Below are 21,214 nucleotides of genomic sequence, written 5' to 3' on the forward strand. Positions count from 1 at the left end.
GGCTTCCTTGCCTGGTGACATGATTTCTCCTCTTGTGCACACACATCTGCCATTGTGCTGCCATCCACCAGGAGGCCTTTGCCAGAGCTGAGCTCATGCTGACACCATGTATGGAAGCTCCAGACTGAGCTCAATAAGCATCTTGTTTAATAAAGACATCCAGCATCAGGTATTTTATTATAGTAAAAGAAAACAGACTAATGCAGATGCTAAACTTTAGGAAAGGGTTAGCTAGTCAACAGTGACCTCCTCATTGCAAAATGTCATGCCTCCAATCAGCTCTCAGACCTGACCTCCCATGACCAACATTGCCAATGCTCCTTTTGGAATGCTTTCTCTGCCGCTCCTGGAATTCCAGTCCCTCTTACTCCTGCCCTGAGTCCCTGACCTGCCTGCACTGGGGCTCTTCCCTGGCCATCCTTTCAATGGGCTAATCCCCTGGACTTCCCCCTGAGTTTCACAGTGTTGCTCAGCTTGCATGACAGCTTCAAAAGACTCTTTGGATCAATTTCCACAGAAACTCGATTTCCATTCTTCACTCTCCCAAACTCCGATGTACATTTCTATTAGGCTTTGCCAATCAACATCTCAAACTTTTCATGCTGCAGACCAAATAAACCAAGGAAACATGCATCTCCTTTATACTCACCGGGCTGCTCTGCAATGCTATGTCAAAGGGTCCAGAAAGTTCAGTGACAGATGGGCTGACGGGGCCTCCCAGTCCACCACCGCATTCAGTTAGTCCTGGTACCCCACCATCTCTGAACCCTTACGTGATATGGTACAGTGGAGCTTGGTCTTCGTCCCTGCTTCCTAGCACATTACTCCTAAAGTTCCTGGAATTCCTAAAGTGAGAAGAGGTTTTCGTATGCTAATGAGATGGCTGGTGACTGGCAGGCTTCACGGGAGCTGGTCACTGGGAAGACCAGGTAGGATTCCAGGGTTGGGATTTTGAGCCCCACCAGCAATCTCCAGGGAGGCGAGCGCCTAGAAAGATTGCATCTCTCACCAATGGCCAGTGCTGTAATTGATCATGTCTGGGAAATGAAGCGTCCATAAACCCTGAAGGACAGGGTTCAGAGAGCCCCTGAATGGCTGAACACGGAGGCTCCTGGAGGGTGGCCTCAGGACAGGGCACAGATCTCCGCCCCTCGCACATGCCTCTCCTGTCCTTCTCTTCATCTGGTGTCCCCTGGTACCCTTTGTGGATCCTAGGTAACTAGCAGACATAGGACGTGTTTCTCTGAATTCCCAGGGCCGCTACCCAACCTACTTGAACTTGAGGACCCTGACTCACGCCTACTGGGTCAGAAGCACTACTTAAACAACCAGGGCCTTGTGCGACTGTCATTCATGTTTGACTGAGGTTGGGGACAGTCTTGGGGATTGAGCCCTCAGCCTGTGGGACCTGATTCTATCTCCAGGTAGGCAGTGTCGGGGCCGAATCACATCTGAGGACGCCCGAACTGCTTGTGTGGTGCAGGGGACCCACACGCATTAGGTGGGGGCCATCGTCTGTGCTGAGCAGAGGAAGGCAGTTTGCTTTCCTCACCGCCACCCCCCCCACTTCTTCCTCTTCTCCAGTGCTACTGTGACCATCTCCGCTCAAGCCACCTGCCTGGATGACGCTCCCCACAAGCCCTACCCCCCGCTTTTCGGTTCGATTTCCACCCGCTTTTTCCCTATTCCTGCCTTCTCCTGTGTGCTAACTCCTACTTCCTCCTCTTTCCACAGCAAGAACCTAATCAGGTTAATTCCCCGCATTAGAACATCGGTGGCTCCCCCTGCCAAAAGCAGTGGTTTCCAGACGGCTCCTGTGAGAAATAAAACTTAATCAGCTCTCTCAATAGATATTATTTACTTATAAATTTTATCCATGTGCTATTACCAGTGCTTAAAAAGTTTAATTTCTTCATCTGGGATTTAATAAATGGTAATATCTTTACCTGATCTTGGTGAATTCGTTTGTGTACCACGGGGGTGGCTCACTGAGTGTGCTCAGGCTGAAGAGCGGCACCTAAGCCCGAATCCTGCTGCACAGAGGAGGAAGACCAGCTCCAACCCCACATCCAGACACACCATGCCCGTCCTGCAGCTTGCCACCCTGCAGCTTCACCTACCAGCCACTAGTGCCAGTTGGCTTCCTGCCACTACAACCGACACCTGAGATGACCAACTTATTAAAAAAAGAAGGGTTATTTTGGTCCATGACTGATTGGTCCCATTGATTTTGGGTAAAGAGTGCATATCATGGCAGGAGAAAAACTAGCCAGGGAACAAAAGAAAGGAAGGAAAGGAAATAGGGTCCCACGGTCCCCTTCTGGGGCATACCTTTGATGACCTCAAGACCTCCCAGTAGGCTCCTCCTCTTAGCTACAAGTTCCATACTTGGGCTGCGGCTGGGGCTCAGCGGTAGAGCATCTGCCTAGCATGTGTGAGGCACTGGGTTCGATTCTCAGCACCAAATATAAATAAATTAATTAAATAAAGGTCCATTAACAACTAAAAAAAAAAAAAAAAACAAAGTTCCACACCTACCATAATGCCAGAGGCTGGGGACCAAGCCTTTAACACAGGGACCTGTGGGGGACACTTATCCAAACCATAGCCCCACTCCTCTTTACAAACATGCTATTCACGTGTGGGCTCAGCAGGGTACAAAGAACCTAAGGTGTCAGATCCCTCGTGACCAGGCCTAACTCTGTGTCCTGGAGTCTTGTTTGGTACCTTCCTGGGCTTCCATTTCCTCTCCTGTAGAATAGACATATGACACCTGTCCTTTGCAAAATTGTTGTGCGTATGAGGTGAGGTGGAGTGAGAAGTGGTGGGGGCCACACATAGAGAAGGGGCCTAGCAGAACAGATCTAGAGGAGCAGGCAGAATCACCAGTTCTGCTAGGTCTGATGTATTTGGAATGTGGGATTTCCTTTTCCCCCAATGGCTGCTTCAACATTTAAAATATCACCTTCTTGGGATGGGGATGTGGCTCAAGTGGTAGCGCGCTCGCCTGGCATGCGTGTGGCCCGGGTTCGATCCTCAGCACCACATACAAACAAAGATGTTGTGTCCTCCGAAAACTAAAAAATAGATATTAAAATTCTCTCTCTCCCTCTCCCTTTCAAAAAATAAAATAAAATATCACCTTCTTTGAGAAGAATTACTGACTATAAGGTTAATTTGAATTGTCAACTTGAATGGATTAAGAGATACTGATGATTAAGAGACTTATGGGTATGTCACCGAGGGTGTGTCTAGGAATGACTGGCAGGTGGGATAGCAAACTAAAGTGGAGACCTTCCCTAAGCACGGGCAGTACCGTCCAGTAGGCTGGAGACTTGGATGGAATAAAAGTTGGAAGAACAGGGAAGCAGCAGCAGATGCAAGCTCAATTCTTCTTCTTTTTAAATATCTTTTTAGTTGTAGATGGACACAATATCTTTATTTATTTGTTTTTATGGGTGCTGAGGATCAAAACCAGTGCCTCACATGTGCGAGGCAAGTGCCACTGAGCTACAGCCTCAGCCCTTGATTCTTCTTGAACAGGTTCTTAATTGCTGCTGTGATCGTCTGAGGACATCAGACTCCAGCTCCTTCATTCTTTCAAAGCCAGTGATTCTCCATGGAGTTTCCCGAAGCCTCCAGTCTCAGACTAGGGTAGCACCGTTGGTCCCTCTTATTCTGAGGCTTCAGCATCTTGGATTGTGCAGCTACTGGATCCTCTAGCTCTCCAGCCTGCAGACGGCCATTGTGGATTATCCAGATTTTGGTCGTTTAAGCCAATCTAACAAATCCCCTTTTTATTATTATACTTCCTGTTGATTCTGTTCCTCTAGAGAACCCTGACTAACACACTGGCCCTCTCCAGGTGAACTTTGTCATTCAGACCTGTGTGTCCCCTAACAGCCACTTCCAAGCATCTATTGCTGGGTCCTGCTCATTCTTAGGGAAGGCAACTTAATGGCTAGAGGCCTATCTTGTCCACCACATTGTCACTACTTATAGAACCTGACCTACTAATCTTAGAGTCCCCACTACTTAACAATATGCCAAGCACATAATAGGTGCTCAGTAAATGTTTGCCAGTCTTTCAACTGGAAAGAGAACAACTCAATGGTTCATGCCTACTCATGATTTCGTGTTAAGATAACAGCAACTTACTTAACAGCTGATAAAGTGCTTTCACATATGTTCATGAGAATCAGGCTCTTAGCTCCCCTCAGCAGTGCAGCAGCTCATAAAGTAGACAATAAATTACAGAGAAGTCACTGTCTGACAATATCCCTTTGGTGACTGTTTTGTCTTCCATTTTGATGTGATGCCAAGTTAATGTTATCATAAAATAATTCCATTAACTGCAATTGTACAGTTTACAGAGCCATTACTGTCATTGAAAAGTGAAATTATATTCAAACCCGAAAACAGAGGCTTACACAGAAATAAATGGCATTAACATGCAAACAAATTACATGCAGGAGAAACCGGAATAGCAATGTGACAGGCCTTTCACCCCATGCTCGGCATAAACAGATGACTGCATTTTAATATTTATTCATATATAAACAATGAAAACAAATCACACTGGCAAGTACCTCGGACTTAATTTCATACTTGTTTAAAAAGGCAGTGACTTCTGTACTCCCTCAGGCTGCGGGCTGCACTGGGCGCGCCTGAGTTTCATTCAGACAATCTCGCTGCCTAACATATTCAGGACCAGGAGGCGAGCTAGTGTATACTATGCACATCAGAGGAAACAGAGCTGGGGAGGGATAAGTGGAGGCAGGGGAGGCAGGAGGTGAGCAGAGCAAAGCAAGATGCAAGCCAAAAAGGCAGAGAGAACAGTGTCGGGTTTCACATCCATGATGCTAAAGGCACATGAAGAAAAGGCAACAGCACTCGGCCAGGGGAAGGGGAGCCAGACAGGTGTTCCTGGAGCTGTGAAGCTTGCTCTAGAAAGCCTCCATTAATGGAGTGGCAGAGCCAGTTCAGGCCAATGGCACTGTGCAGCCACAACAGCCCTAGACTCCCAGGGAGTAGGGGGAAGGAGGAGGACCCTTCCAATGCCATGGCCCCCTTGCAGAATGCAGAGTGTCTTTCTCTAAACAAGGGACCTATGCTCACCTGCGCCTCCCCTAGGGCAGCTTCTCTTCATTCATTCCTTGGGACTGAGCAGGGAGTTGGGATTCCTGCAGAGCTTCCTCACAGTAGTGGGGACGCTTCCCTAACCTCTCCTCTGCAAGCCCTCATCCTCTCAACTGAATCCCTACTGTGCTTACAAGGGGGGGACAAGTAACCCAGCACCTGACCCCATGCAGTGTCAGGCCCACGGAGCTGACCTTTCTGGTCCCAGCTGCCTTCTCTCAGGACAGCCCTCCTCCTTGCCAACCAGACTGCCCACTGGCATGGCCCAGCCAAAGCTCCAGTTCTCAATCTCTGCTTCATCAGATCCCGCAGAGGACAAATCTTGCTCAGCTAGTTCTTTGCTGTGTGAGCCTGAGGCTGAATCTAAACTTCAATTTTCTTATCTATGAAATGGTGTCCAGTTTCATATTGAACAAGTCCTACTACGTTCCACATGCTGTTCCCCGTGCTTGGCATACAGCAGTGCAAAGAACAGTCAAAGATTCGTGTCCTCCTGTGGCTGACATCCTAGCCAGGGAAGGGGAGCGGTGAATAAAGGCATAACTAATCAGTAGGTAGAGTATAACCCATGGCTGATTCTACAGGAAGAAGACAGACCAAAGGCAGAGTGAGAAGAGGGGATCAGGAGGGCCGAGGGTGGGTGCTGCCATTTTAAATAGCACAGCCAAACAGCAGACATGGCCGAGGAGAGGGCTGGCGAGTAGACACTGGAGAAGGCAGCAAAGGCCTTGTGTGAGGAGCCTGAGTCTCAGCAAAGACGTCACTCAGTGTGGCTGTGCGGAGCAAATGAGGCTTAGTAGGAGATAACATTAAAAGATGAGGTCCTGGGCTGGGGATGTGGCTCAAGTGGTAGCGCGCTCGCCTGGCATGCGTGCGGCCCGGGTTCGATCCTCAGCACCACATACCAACAAAGATGTTGTGTCCGCCGAGAACTAAAAAATAAATATTAAAATTCTCTCTCTCTCTCTCTCTCTCCCTCCTCTCTCACTCTCTCTTTAAAAAAAAAAAAAAAAGATGAGGTCCTATTGGATTTTTGTGAAGATCCCTGTCCATGGCATGTGAACTGTGTTCTGCAGGTAAGAATTGCTACCATGGACAGCCCTTGGTCTGTGACAGGCACTGTGTATGAGCCTTATGCCCTGGACCCACTCAGGCTACCCTGCAACCCTGTGTGGCACGTACTCACGTGATACCTGTTACCTGTGATGAAACTGAGCTTTGGGCAGATGAAAGAATTCCCCATGGTGGTGGTGGTGGTGGGATTCAGGATTAGCCAGCCCTGGAGACAACTGTGCTTAACCACTGTTGCACCCAGACTCTCCCAAGCAAAGCTGGTATGGAGTGAGGAGGAGAAGGAGGGATCCGAAAGGCAGACACCCATGATTGGGACCCCACACAGAAGAGAATACAGCAAGAACCGAATAAGAGGGACGGTAAAGAGAGCAGAAAAGGCAGGACGCAGAGCCAGCAGGGCAGCACCCCAAGCCTGGCCACACCCCCAGGGGACAGGAGAGCAGCAGGGTCAGGGCCCATTTGAGGGGGCCAGCAGCAGAACAAGGTGAATTCACAGGGCCAGCAAAGTCCCCACATTTCTGTCCTTGAAAAGCATGGATAACAGGCCAAAGTGATTCAACCTCCAAAAACCAACAGCAAGACATGCTTAGGATAGATGCACAGTGAGTCAGCTGAGCAAGCATCAAGATTCTGGAACACTCTCTCTTACTAATTTAAGCCTGAGCTTTTGAAATAGGCCTCTCTGCTGTCTCCTAGGCAAAAACAAGACCTTAGCAAACATGTATCACACATATGGAGCAGGTGCCAGATGCCACCTAGAGTGCTCTGCATGTAATCTCAGCCCATCAGCTAAACACCAGGAGCTGGCATATCCCCACTTACAGATGAGGAAACCGAAGCTCAGAGAGGCTGGGTCACTCATTTAGCCAGGCACTTACGGGGACAGAAACATGTCTCAATCCAAGGTCGGCACAGCACAAACAGTGTGCTGTGACCATTATGCCACACTGCCCCCTGTGTCCCAGCCTGTGGCAGGACTGGAATTTGTAAGGAGCAAGGAAGGAAGAGAGACCCCCGCCTCCTACAGGTCCAGGCTCTGCCAGCCATCCCCGCAGAATGCTGGCCAGTTGGACAGAGAGCTGCTCAGTGTCCACTGCAGAGCAGGGAAGCACAGGTAGCTCCAGCCGCCTGTCACTCCAAAACCTCAGAAGCCTTGAGGATCAGCACCGAGCTTCAGGATTAAAGACCCTGCAGTGGGCTTTGTAGAGAGTTCAATGCCTGGAAGACAATCACTTCAGCTCTTTCTGAATGTTTCTCACTGCGCTTTGTACCCCCCAGGGGATCATCCTGCAGAAGCCTAGTGGATGGTGGCCTTAGGCATGGCCACCCAGGATCTTCTAGACAGACTCCCCACGATTTAGGAATTTCCCATATTTTCACCACTGCCTCCCTGTGGTAGAAACTAGAACCTGTTCTGCCGGCTTTCTATACAGCTATGAGCAAGCCAGATGCTGGCTCGGGAGCTCATGATGCAAGAAGGGGTATAGAGTAAACTGAATCCTCTCCCCTGCAAAATAATGAAATAAAAATTCCCCACCATCTCAATCACATCTCTTCCTCCCATGTCCCCCAGTTCCTGCCTATCGACACAGCGGAGTCCTTGCTCTTGCAAACGTTCATGCGCAGTACATGCAAAGACAAATGCAGGGAACAAATAATGGGAGCCAGATTCACTGCAATTATGCACATGGGGGGAAAGAACAAAGGAATAACAGGAAACAGAAACACAATAGCAGACGCAATAAGCCTAAAAGCAATAATTATGTTCTTATTTCCTACCAGCTGGCGTAGGAATCTCAAAGCACGGAGCTTTCTATTTTCTAGTTGTCCAAGTACATTTCCCCCAGTACAGGGAAATACCCAGTCACTTCTGATGCCCTGAGGTCCCACTGGAGAGCAGACCATTGTGAATAGGACTCTACAATGAATAAGACACAAACCGACTTTCTCCTAGTATGAGGTCATGGGCCCTCTTTTGCAGATCAGCCTACATGTTTGTTCATGAGAAAGGGGTTCAAGATGAGGCCCATATTGTCTTAGAGGCATCTTCTGACCAAATGTCAGTAATGGGGATTCAGCAAGAAATAAAGATCACTCTGCTCCTCAGGAAGCCAAATGCTATTCAGCACTGAATTTATACTCAAGAGTTAGGATCTCTGCAAGATGCCATCCCTTGAGGCAGAGAAAAAGAAAGCAATTGAACAAAAGTACTTTGTTCTTGTAGACTGGAAAGAAAAAAGACAGGAAAAAGATAAGAAGGAAGGGAGGGAAGAGAGAAGGAAATGATAGGGAAAGGAGGGAAGGAGGGAGGGAGGGAAGAGGGAAAGAGAAGGAGAAACAGTAAAATATATAAGACTAAGGAAGAACTGGAGAAGAAGATAATGATGGATGAAAGCTTATATTTTTATAGATCAAAAAAAAAATGTTCACTGGGAAGACGAATGAGGTATCCTTGTCATAATCTGTAATTACAAAGTCTGAATCATTGAACTCCAAAAAACTCAGTTCTTAGAAAGCCTGGACTCTACTGGTTTACAAATAATTAACAAGTATACCCTGAACTTGGACGAACACCCCTGAGATTTGACTGACAAGTCTGAGAAATTGAAATGTACACTCCAATTTAAGGGATACAGGATTTACAGCGTCTTTCTTTGGCTTACCTGAAATGTCAAAGGGTGTTTTAGGAAGATCTGAAATGATGACCCATTTCAGATGCTTTCTTGAGTGTGAAGCTTTAGAGGTCATCCATTGTCACGATCCAAATAAAGGGCACAGGCTTTCTTTGGGAAAGCTCTGTCTCCACCACAGGAAGTCTATGCCGTAAGGGGCTGACCTGACCCTGCCACATGTGACCACAACTAGCAGCGATGCCTATCCGTTCCCCTAGCCACCTGATTAAGATCTTAACACATAACCCGAGGTAGTTGTCTCCAAAGAAATTTTCTGGGATAGCAAGGAAACTAGGGTTGTTTTAGCTAGTGGAATCCTAGTCGCTGCACACTGAAAAACTTGCCTCAGAAGGCCATCAACAAAAGAAAGGCAGTAAAGATCAAGAGCTAGAGATGGTCCCAATGGCACTGAGTACCTGGATTCAGCCATGCCTGAGGCCAGCACTCTCTCTGGATTTTTCAAAAATGCAAATTAAAATAAGATCCTATTTATCCCTAAGTGCAAACGAGCATTCTTCATTCCTGGAAAGTTTTCTTAAAATTATCTTAGATAAAAACAGAAAAGCTTCAAACCACACATCACATTGCTCTGGGAAACACCACTGCAACAGCTTAGGATTCCTTCTCTTCCCAAACAAAATCTAGAGCCCTCAGAACTCTTTGGGTTGGATTGGAATTTTAAGTTTTTTTTTTTTTTTTAATGAAAGCTGGTTATAATTTTTAAAGAGTTTCACCTACAGTAAAAACACTGTTGGCTCCCATAGGGATTTCAGGGTTCATCAATCACTCTTACATAACAGGTACTCACTGTGAAAACAATGTCCTCGACCGAACAATGAACTTGAATACATATTCCAAAGCTTTCAGAGTTCTTAGGATTGGCTCACATTGCTCCCCTCGGCTGGAGGTGTCCAAGTAAGTCTTCAGCACCATCATCAGTTTCCTGAATAAGAGATAATATTTTCAAAATATATCTCTTTCTGGTCCACAGCATGGTAATTAGTTTGCTCAGAAAATTATGAGGCATTCAATCAAAGGTTAAAGGTGGCAGTATAGCTAAGTTCACTACTCGTTTGCTAACATAAAAATAACTGCTGAAAATATGTATTTATTACAGGGAATGAATAAGTTATTTCCTGCCCATAAAAAGACAGCAAAGGAGAAATATAAGAAAAAAAAATGTCTTCAATGGTAAAACTAGGCCTACTCAGGCAATGGGGGGATAGCAGTGCTGATGTGGTCTTGCATTTTTCTCTCTATACAAAATGTTCCTGTAACTACCGTGAAACTCCCTTGCTCAGGAAATGTGTGTTTTTCCAACACGAGTGGGGCAGACTTTAAATGACTTGGCCTGCCTTCCAAGGCTTCTTCCCAAACTGCTGCCACCACACACTCCAGCATCACCCCCCAGCATCACCCCCCCTCTCTCCTCGGTCCCCTACCCCCAGCAATCTAGAGCCACCAGGTTTCTGTACTTCTTCCTCTCTAGCCTTGAGTTCTGGTGTTTTTCCACGAGTAACTGTCCCATAAATGATAGCTAACTAGCTCAGCGAATACACGAACACTTCATCTCAATCCCGGGATTCTGCATATGTTTGAGGATATCCAAATTACCCAGTTATGGGTTGGGTTTTCTCAGAAAAGGGAGAGCTCACACACACACCAGTGTCAAAAGGCAACTGCTCAAGTTCCTTGTGCCCCATGCATCCTGGCAGGGCAGGCAGCGCGTGCACAGGAAATTCCTGCAGGCGAGGGACTCACTTGTAAGCCAGGGTCGCACTAAAGTGCTGCTGAATGTATGCCTCCAGGACCGTGTTGAAATGCTGGAATTTCCGGTCTGCAATGAGTCCTATTATGTAGATCTGAGGAAAATGCCAAGAATTATTGGGGTGAGGGGGAGAAAACTCAGAGCAGGAAACAGTATTTACCTGGTACAACGCACCCCTTAATCAAAATTTGTTTGCCCAGAATCAATATTTCCTATAATCCCTTAAAAGCCAGAGCTACCACATAAAGACATGCTCACTAATAAACAATTAATCCTTTTTTTAACCGTTATTTCATTCATTTATTTTTAAGTGGTTCTGTGGATCGAACCCAGTGCCTCACATGTGCTAGGAAAGTGGTATACCACTGAGCCACAACCCCAGACCCGATTAATACTTTTCACCATAATATTGTCTCTCCAAAAAGTGCTCATAAAATGTGCTTTAAGGTGTTATAAGATAAAAGCTTTCACAGTCAGGTAGGTTAGAGGAACCTCATATTGTCACCCTTAGACGTCGTCTTTACTGCAGGAATTTGCAGAGACCTGATACACTGATGTGCACTGTGACTCTCCAGGAGGGCCACGCAGCACTCAGCACTTCTCTGAGTTATTTAATGGAAGGAGCCCTTAGTTAGGGAGCATCTGTCCTGTAAGGCACATTGTAAGGGACCCTTGTGAAAAGAACCTGATTAAACCACCTTCATCTCCAAGGAGCATCTTTTAAATTGCAAATGTCTGCGACACGGGACAACACAGGGAGACTTTACTGACTGCCCAAACCCTGATGCAATGTTGCTCATGTTTTTTGGACGTGGCACTGAGGAAATGTAGGCCGTGACATGAGAGGGACCATACGGGAAGACAGAGAAAAGATCTGGACAGCGTTACACGGCCAGAGGTTCTGGGTTGGCGGGAGCAGAAGTGATCAGAGGACATGACAGGAAAGTGGAGAAGTGTCAGGTGTTCTACAGTCTGGCCAGGGACCGGCTCCACACTCCTGGGAATGGAGGTGACGATTCCCAGCACCTGGCCTCCTGTGCTCCCCACCAGGATTGGGCTGACATCAACCTGAAAACTCCCCCTGCCCCACTATGCCCTTGGCTTTCAGAACAACCAGAAACCAGTGAAGGGAAGCAACAGCTCACTCAGGGGTCTGGCTGCCAAAGGTCACCGTGGCTCTAAAGAACTCATGGAAAGGACCATGGACACCATGGGTTCTCTCTCTGTCAGAGTGAGACACATGAAAGCCTGTCCCCACACTCTTACCAGGGCATCGAAGACGAGGATGTCATACTCATTACTTTGAGAATGCTCCATCATGATGTTGAAGAGGGCGTCAAGAGTGTCTTGGAGAAACTGGACGAAAGAACCAAGGTCACGTTCAGAGGGAGTGCAGATGGCCAGGGACCCCACCCTCACCTGTCTACCCAAGAGAACGAGCGCACAGCACCCAGGCCATGTTTGAGAGGCCCACAGAAGAGCCAGGACTTGGAGCCACTTGGCTGTCCATGCACAGTAGCAATTTCACACTAGAGAACATGACACAGCACTTCGTCACGTGACAGCGAGGATGTGAGTAAAACAAGTCAGACACAGAAATGAACACTCTCTCACTCCAGCTTCAGAAAATTCAAGAGTAGGAAACACCCATCCATGAACAGAGCAGCCAGCCTAGCCATTGCCCCTACGGGGGTTCATGACTGCGAAGGGGGCGAGAGGGACCGCAGCAACTCTGCGAGTGTCGTGCATCTCCATCTGGGGGATGGATGCGGCGGGCAGTGAACAAAATCTCCCTGGGCTGTGCTGGTGCCTGCTGCGTCGCAGGGATAGTATACTCCAATAACAAACATTTTTTAAAAAGAAGAATCGAAAGAAAGAATGCAGTGGAACCCCACCCCCACCCCCAGATGACTTCTCCAAACTGCCTGGTAGCAACAGCCTTCTCCAGGGGGCATCTGTGGGCGTGTGATTATCAGTGCTGAGCTAGGTGGGTGGGTGGGTCAATAGCGTCCATTGAAGCATTGATCTGGAAGTTCTACCACCATTTCTCCAGGGTTGTGCAATTAAATAAAACTTGATTTCCTTCCCTCCTAAGGGAAGAGTCAATATTTCCTATAATCTCTTAAAAGCCAGAGCTACCACATAAAGACATCTAACTTCAGGGTTTCTAGCTGAACCAAATTCCTGGTGGAAACATGATGACCAGGACCGTGGGAAACACTTGTCTCCACACTTGTCCTCTTGATGGGGCTGGAGAGGCGGCCTGCTCTAGCCAGACCTCCACCTTACACCGTCTACTCTCCTCCACCCTATAGATCCCAGGCATTTGCATGGTTTTCTGCACGCTTCACCTACAGAGCAAGCACTGACGTCTTTCTCTTTCTCACTTTCAAGGCATAGTGCTCTCTGAGCAGACAAACTACAAATAAACTTCTCATTTCTAACAATGTGCATATAGTACTGAGAGATCATACTACTAAACATAGCAACATGTACATAACAAAATAATTACTATCAGTATTTATTGAACTTTGTAAGTTTTGTGTGCTTTCGTTCATTTATTATGTATTATTTATTATTTCACACTACAGAACATGACACAGCGCTTTGTCACGCGACAGCGAGGATGTGAGTAAAACAAGTCAGACACAGAAATGAATATTCTGTAAGAGACAGCACTGAGTTATTTTTAAATAACATCACTGAAAGCTCATAACAACCTTGAGAAACATGTCATTTCATAGTATTATTGCATAAAGATGGTAAATGGGAGAGCTGGGCTCAACACCCAGGTTAATCTGTCACAGAGACTAAGCACAACCAGAGTTTCCTGATACTCGATATTCAGTGCCATCAAGCCAAGTCTCCCCACTGGATTTCCCAATAAAGATTCACCGTGGCGAGGAAAACCCACCCGCCTCCTTCCCTGGAGCTGCCCTTGACTTAAATTTCTGTCACTGGTGGATGAACACAGGAAGTGAAGTACCCACTAACCTTCACCACCTCCTCTCCATCCACGATCTTCAACTTTTCTAAATTCTCTTGCAGCAGTTGGGGCCTCATGCGCCACTTCAGCAAACCCAGCAAGCCCACTAAAACACAGGTGGGACAAGAGGATCACTGTTACTGATCAAACCACCAGGCTGCCATGCACCTGGGCTTGTGCATCCATGCACACACACACACACACACACACACACACACACACACACACCACAGACAAAACTCCCAGTGGGCTCCATTACCATTCTGGGTGAGCTTTGTGGAGCACACCAGGGTGGAAATGGAGAACACATCTCGAGAGCTGATGGACAGCCCCCCAACACTGCTGGAGCTCCGGCTCAAGGTGGCCCCCTTGTTTTCCGAATAATGTCGATAAGAAGGAAGAGTCAGGTAAGCACTGGCATCCTCCATCTTCTTGCTGTCCCCCTGGAAATGACACTTTGGTTACTGTCCCAAGCCGAGACTACTCATATAATCTACACAGAGCTTGAAGTGGCCAAATTACATGCTGTGAGCTGGGGAGGGTCAGAAGCAACCAGGAAGATCATCAGGAAAGCAGTGAAGACCAGGTGGCGGGGCAGGCCTGTACCGTCACAAACGTGGGAATCTAGTTAGCTGAATGCAGAAGGGGCCGATCAACCAGCTGGAGCCTCTGTGAGCATCTTAAAGCAGAAAAGGGAATTGAAGATTCCCAGATAGCAGTTTTAATCCATCCTAAAATTTTTTGAAATGATTAAAAGAAAAAGATGCTCCAGGACACTAGGGAATCCAGCTTAACCTGGGAGTGAGTGGCAAAGGCACTAGGTCAAGAAGCCCTGGACCCGAAGCTTGTTCTGTTTATCCTGGATTCATTCTCTGGCTTCTCCGTGTCCATTTTTCTCACAGGTAAACTGAGAAAAATCATACTCCCAAACTAAATGGGATAATGCAGAGAACATAGCAGATTAAAAGAAATGCACATGCCTCGCCAGGCCATATGAATGACCAGAGGCAGTGCTCAGGAGACCCTCCTGATCAGACCCTTCCTCTGCCCCGAGCTATTCCAAATCCTTTGTGTGCCTTAGTTCACCTCATTCAAGTGGATGAAGCAGATTTTGTTATCATTCTCAGTTTACAGTTGAGGAAACTAAGGTTTAATGAAGTCAAGTAAAAGGAAAACTGGCTACGACTGGTCCTCTGCCCCAAGGAGTTCCCAGCAGGTTGGGGAAGAATGGCTTTCATTCCAAGGCACAATGAATGAGAGAACACAGGCTACACAGAAGAAAGGGGGCTTCTGGAAAAGTCGGAGACTCAGAGAAAAGCACCATGTGATGAGCAGTGAAGGTCCGATGGGCAGTTGCAGCCCCCAGGTAGAGAGCCCAGGCAAAGGTCCACCTGTGATTCAGCCATGCTGTATGTAGGTCACAACCACAAGCTCTGCATCCAGCAAGCAACTTCCCCATGCGTCCTGCTGTCCCAAGAGGGGAAGCACACCGGCCAGGTCAAGGCAAACATCTTCCCACCTCCTGCAAACAGTGCAGGTCTCGTGCTGTGAAAACCTAACAGTGGACATCGGTACGCCCTTCACGTTTACACGGCCCTGTTGTGTCTGAGATCTGACTGAGTTGTCATCATCACTGCTGTCACTCTTGCAATGGTTTGGTGTGGTTAATCCCCAAGATTCATATGTTGGAGGCCTGCTTCTCAGGGTGGCAATGTTGAGGTGACGGAAGCTTTCAGAGGTGGAGCCTGCGTGAATACCCAGGGCAGAGGTCACCGGGAACCCTCTTAGAGGCTGTCTATCCCAGAAATAATATAATCTATTTCTAGACACTGCTTTTGATCACATCTATGAATTAAAAGTGAAGATGTGTAGACATGCTGGGGAAGGAGGAGGCCAAAATGAATTTTTAAAATTAGCTGCCTAAATCGATCAAGTCCTGAAACTCATATTTATGTGATTTTTCTTTTCTTTTGTTTAGCTCAAAATTACTTATTTTTATAAGTAGAAATATAAGAGATGGTCATTTTCATTTTGTGTTATGCTATTCAATTCTAAAAAAGAAATTAACATTAAAATAATCATAACTTTAAAAAAAGAGGTGGAAAAAAAATAAAATAAAAAATAAAAAAAAACAACCAACAATAAAAAAAATAAAATAAAATAAAAAAAGAGGTGGAGCCTACAGAAGGTTTTTGGGTCACGGGGGCGCTGTCTTCAGAAGGGATGAAGGTAGTTCTCATGGGATGCTGCTTAGTTTTAGAGACAGGGTGGTTATAAAAGCCTGATTCTAGCCATGCCTGGCCTCTCTGGTGCCCAATTTGGTGCGAGATCTCTTCCTCACACACATTCTGCCATGATGTAACACAGCCAGAAGGGCCTCACCAGAGCAGAGCACTATGTTCTTGAACTTCTGAAACTGTGAGCTAAATAAACCTCTTTTCCTTATAAAGTAGCCTTCTTCAGTTATTTTGTTAATAGTTTTCACAGTGCAGGTCTCGTGCTGTGAAAACCTAACAGTGGACACCGGTACGCCCAAACAGACTGACAATCTGCCTAAACAAAGAAAACTGAGACTCAGGAAGACATGTGAGATAATTCCAGATTTACATAGCAGCATGATCGGGACCCAGATTCTGATATTTCTTCATTAGCTACAGTGCAACCTCTCTCAAATGTTCCCTGTCGGTCTTCTGCATGTCCCACAGAGGACCTCAAGGAGTCAAGAGCCCATTTCCATATGTACCATGACTTCTCCATTTGGTGCTCTCTTTTGCACCCAGATTGCAAGCACCATCTCACATAATCCTCACAATGAGTCACAGGCAGCTCACAGGTGAGGAAACGGGGCCCAGAGGAGTTGTGTTTGCACTGGGCCACTCAGCTGGTAGGCCTGTGGTCCTGGGGTTCCTGCTGTTAACCACTAGGCCATCCTGCCATCACCCATTGGTTCCTGCACCCTCTTCACTGCCATTGGCTCTGACTCACGGTACCTTGAGGACAACCAAGTCATGGCAGCCGTCGTGCAGAGTGGTCCCGTCGTCTTTCATCAGCTTCACGTAGGACATGGCAAAGTTCTTTTCCCCTTTATCCTTAGCTAGAAACGGCATAGTCAGGTTAGGAAAGAAAACCACACGCGGGCCACCCCGCTCTCTCACCCATGTCTCAGGAGAGCTGCAGGGACGCCATTTGTTTGGGTACTCACATTCCAGGGATGACCGGTGTCGAAACATGAATCGCAGATGGATCCTCTGCATGTCCTCGATTGGGACGGCCACCTCAGCAGGCAGAAACCAGAGCTCAGGAGACCCATGAGTTAAACACAACCCCCCGTCCCACCCCACAGGCAGCCTGACCATTTAGCTTGAGGCTCAGTGTGCTGCTTTGCCACCCATCCATCAAGCCTGATGAACTGTAAATAAATTACATAAGAACTAGCTATGAAGAGAAAATAAAGTACCAAATGTAATCCATTTGGCAAATTGCATTCCCAGCCAATGAAAAGAGGTCCATAAATTATAGTGAGGAAAAATGAATCTCCCCAAATTGATATAAAAGTCACATAACTTTAGCACAGGATTTGATGCACTGCAGAGTGCACAGTGCACATTTCCTTACACACTCCAGGAGCTCTAGCAATTGCAGCAGGGCTTAGCAAATTAACAGTGGCCATTAAGGGATTGCTTGAGGACTCTCATTTAGGCCAATTAATAAAAGTGTTTTAATCCAATAATATTTGGAAAAATCCTAGGACTCATCCCCTCTTTGGTGGGACACATGTCTGATACTTCTGCTTCCACGGATACAGATATAAAGGTAGGACAATCATCTGCATCTCCCAGCACCACTGTAGGGTGAGGGTCTGCTGGCACCGCTCACTGAGGTGCTTTGGCTGGCTCTGCACTCCCCACCTCTCAGAGCCCCACAGCTTCCTGTAGTGTGCAATTCAGGCCAATGCAGAGGAGCTTAGCTACCTGCAAGAACAACACTGATTTTTTAAAGGTCTGCACAGTACAGATGACTATCAAAAGCCAAAACAAAACAAAACAAAACTAAAAGTATACATTGCAGGAATTTCTCTTCCAGACAAGAAAATCTGAGCCAGAGGAGGTCTTGTCTATGTTTCATACCCAGCAAAAGAACTGAGAGTCTCCTGGGTCTCACTTATCCTCTCACTGAATGTGGAATGGTTCCTGGAAGCTACAAGATGTGAGGCATTAGCCACACTGATGAAGGTAGCATATCTGAACCCAGAGAACTCACAGTCCATGTGGAGTGACATATAAAATACTGCATGGCAAGAACCAGCAAAGAGATATAACTAGGGTGCAGGAGAGCACACAGAACAGAGGACCTACCCGGTCCAATAACTTTCTGACCCCAAAGTTGGGCAGGTCATCATCTTGACAAGAACGAATATAAGTAGACCCACAGAAAACTAGGAATAGATGCGACAAGGCCAGACCATTGGGGTTTGAATAGCTATCAGCAAAAAGGAAGCTGTGTCTCTCCTGAGTCAGCACAGGTGAGTAAGGGCTGCTGCTGATTATGAGGCAGAGGTATTCAAAGCTAGAATCAAGTTTCACTGTTCAATGAATTAATTCCTAATTCATATTCCAATGGAGAATATTCTTTCCTGTGTAGCATGATGATGTGGTGATTTGTGTCTACAGCCACTTCTACTAAAGGGGCATTTTTTCAGGTATCCCACGGCCCGTTTTAAGCTCACATCTTGAAAACTCTGGTATTTCTCCCTGGTGGGTAGAACAGGACAGTTTGATGGGCTGGCCTCCATCCAAGAGAGGACTAGTGGACAAGTCCACAACGATTAGCTACTGGACCAATAAAAGACTATCAGAGAACCACAGCACTTGTCCTTGGGGACATGTCTACTGCCTGACTTGCCACCAGACACCTGCCAGGTGCTGTTCAGATCCTCTGAAGGTGCCTCAGAGGACCCCATGCCCCCACGAGTGGTGATTTCTACTGTACCCCAGGGCTGAAGACAGCTCTGTCACTTTGTGTCCTTCCAGGTAAGTAGACTCAAAATTGGCCCCAGAATTGAGCTGGGTGTTCCATGAAGAAAATGACAATATATTCCTGTGTGTTCTTCACCATCACTTGGGTCTATCAAGCCTCCCATATGCTTAGAGCAGAACAAGGGATCTTTGAAGTGTCATCAACAGTGCGCTAGTCCAGGGATGGGCCGCTGGGGAAAGGAAAAGCTCCATGGTGGAGCAGGTCTGGGAAATGCACTCTCTCCTCCTGCAGCTCTGCAGAGACGCTTCCATCAGAAGGGTTCTGAGAACCTGAGACGAGGAAGCCTTTGACACTATACTTTCGGTCACTTCTTAGTATTTCTCACATTTACTTTATCCAGGAGCTTTATTTTAATGAAACACCACAGAGTACTGGGGGGTGGGGGCACCATCTGCGAAGGACCTGGAGGATCACAGCAGGCATTTGGAATCTCTGTATCCTTGCCTCCTCCACTCTCTACCGCACAGCGCACAGCGCAGGCGCAAAGCTGCAGAGGGGAGAGTAAAAAATGGGCAAGGGGCCAGGGCTGGAAGAGCAGCTCAAAGGAGCTGCAGATCTGGTTTGTAGTTTTCTACACCAAGAAAACTAGCAGGTACGCTGCAGGACAGCCGAGAACGTGTCGCATTTGTAGCATTTATCAAACGCACACTCCTCCAAGACTCTCTGACAGCGTTGGGTGGTTAAATCATTTCATCCTCACAGTCATCCTGTGGCTCCCATTGTACAGATGAGGAAATCACAACACGACAGATCCAATGACTTGCTCAAGGTCAAACAGCTGGGGAATTAATGGAAGAGCAGGAACATGAATCCTGAACTCTCTGGGAGTCTTAATCAACTTGTTGGCACATTCTCATGAGAAGGAGCAGGAATGATAAGGGCTCCAGTCCACTTCCTGTCCCCTCAAGGAGCACTGGAGAGCTCAGATCAGAGGCAGGCTGCCTGGGTTCCAGTCCTGACATGACCAGCAGTGACACTGGACAATCCACTCACTAGTTCTGGGCCACAATTTTCTCACCAGTAGAATGAGGGAAATACAATGCAGACCTCACAAGACTATGGCAGGAAATAAACTTTTAAACTAAAATACTTAAAACAGTGCCTGGTTCACTGTAACAGCTACATACACGTTCACTGCTCTTATCATTATTATTACCTTGACTGTTTCCATCCAGCGTGGCTGCTTGACTTGGTAGTATACAACGGAGCGATACTCGTTCATGGGCTTGTCCCCAGCTCCCACACAAATTGCATTCTGACCAAGAAAAATAGAGAGAGAGAGAAAAAAAAAAACACTATAGAATTGCTATTTCCTGTGTTTGGGCAACATTTGTTCCAAGGCCAAAGCCAATCTTAGAGTCTAAGTTAACCCTGCCTTCCCTGACCCTTCTCCAGGCCCCTATCATGACCCTTCTACATTACGGATTTATACATGAGCATCCCTGGCCCAGGAGTGACAGCTGCTTAACCACAGAAATTCTATTACTTTCATTCTGGAAACCACTGGAGCGTGCCAGTCGCTGACGTGGCGCCTCATTGTAAATGGTAACCAGCCTCTGAGTCACTGCATGCTGCTAGTCTTATTAATCCTATTTGTTTCCTAAATGTGGATGTGCACAAGGTTTACAAACAGGCTCAGGTCGGCCAAGCAGAAACCCATTCTGATGGATTTTGGTTGCTGATGCACCAAAGTGGGAGGGCACTCGCTGGGCAGTGGCAGACAGCATGAGCTTCAGAAAGACAATGGGGTGCCCACCATGAACAATGAGGCCGGGGGGGGGGTGATTCCATTTAGCCTGCAGTGGTGATCATCTTCTGCACGTTTTGGGCCCACACTAAGCTCTGGAGGAACCAGGGTGAGCTAGGAACTGAACCAGATAGGAGCTCAGAGTTTGGTGGAGAGGGTCAGACACATGAGCTCCCCGGTCCTGACTAGTGCCATGTGATGACAGGCACACATAGACTGAACTCAGGGAAGACCCCTTAGAGGTGATGACACTTAAGCAACTTTTTTTTTTTTTGGTAGCAGGGATTGAACCCAGGGGCACTTGACCACTGAACCACATCCCCAGCCCTTTTTTATTTTTTATTTTGAGACAGGGTTTCGCTGAGTTGCTTAGGGTTGAGGCTGGCTTTAAACTTACAATCTTCCTGCCTCAGCCTCCTGAACTACTGGAATTACAGGCATGCACCTCCATGCCTGGTGATAGTTAAGCATCTTTAAGAAAGAGTCTGAGTTGGCTTTGAGCAGAAACATGGGAAAGGCATTCTGAGCAGAGAGCAAGCAGAGCACTCTGACCTATGTAGGATATTTGTTCTTCGCCATAGAAATCACCCTCAGAGAGCTGGGGTCATGGCTCAGTGGCAGAGTGCTTGCCTGGCATGTGTGAGGCAATGGGTTTGATCCTCAGCACCACATATCAATCAATAAATAAAATTTTTTAAAAAAGAAATCACCCTCAGAGTCTCAGAAAGTAACAAGGAATTATTTTCAGATAGTATAATCAAATCCCTAATTCATTCATTCTCATTCTCTCT

General features: G+C 47.0%; 1 protein-coding gene across 1 annotated transcript in view; it reads right to left on the bottom strand.

Annotated features, from left to right (window-relative positions):
- Positions 1–21,214, bottom strand: part of DOCK2 (dedicator of cytokinesis 2) — a 400,926-nt gene that overhangs the window by 325,348 nt on the left and 54,364 nt on the right. The window contains exons 15-22 of the mRNA XM_081269393.1: positions 19,833–19,931; positions 16,842–16,914; positions 16,630–16,733; positions 13,899–14,082; positions 13,648–13,745; positions 11,920–12,009; positions 10,647–10,747; positions 9,694–9,828 (exon numbers count right to left, since the gene is read on the bottom strand). Coding sequence (XP_081125519.1) covers positions 9,694–9,828; positions 10,647–10,747; positions 11,920–12,009; positions 13,648–13,745; positions 13,899–14,082; positions 16,630–16,733; positions 16,842–16,914; positions 19,833–19,931 — 884 coding nt within the window. The remainder of the gene's footprint in view (positions 1–9,693; positions 9,829–10,646; positions 10,748–11,919; positions 12,010–13,647; positions 13,746–13,898; positions 14,083–16,629; positions 16,734–16,841; positions 16,915–19,832; positions 19,932–21,214) is intronic.

The sequence above is a fragment of the Spermophilus citellus genome (assembly GCF_964194105.1).
Source record: "Spermophilus citellus genome assembly, chromosome: 1".
NCBI lineage: Eukaryota > Metazoa > Chordata > Mammalia > Rodentia > Sciuridae > Spermophilus > Spermophilus citellus.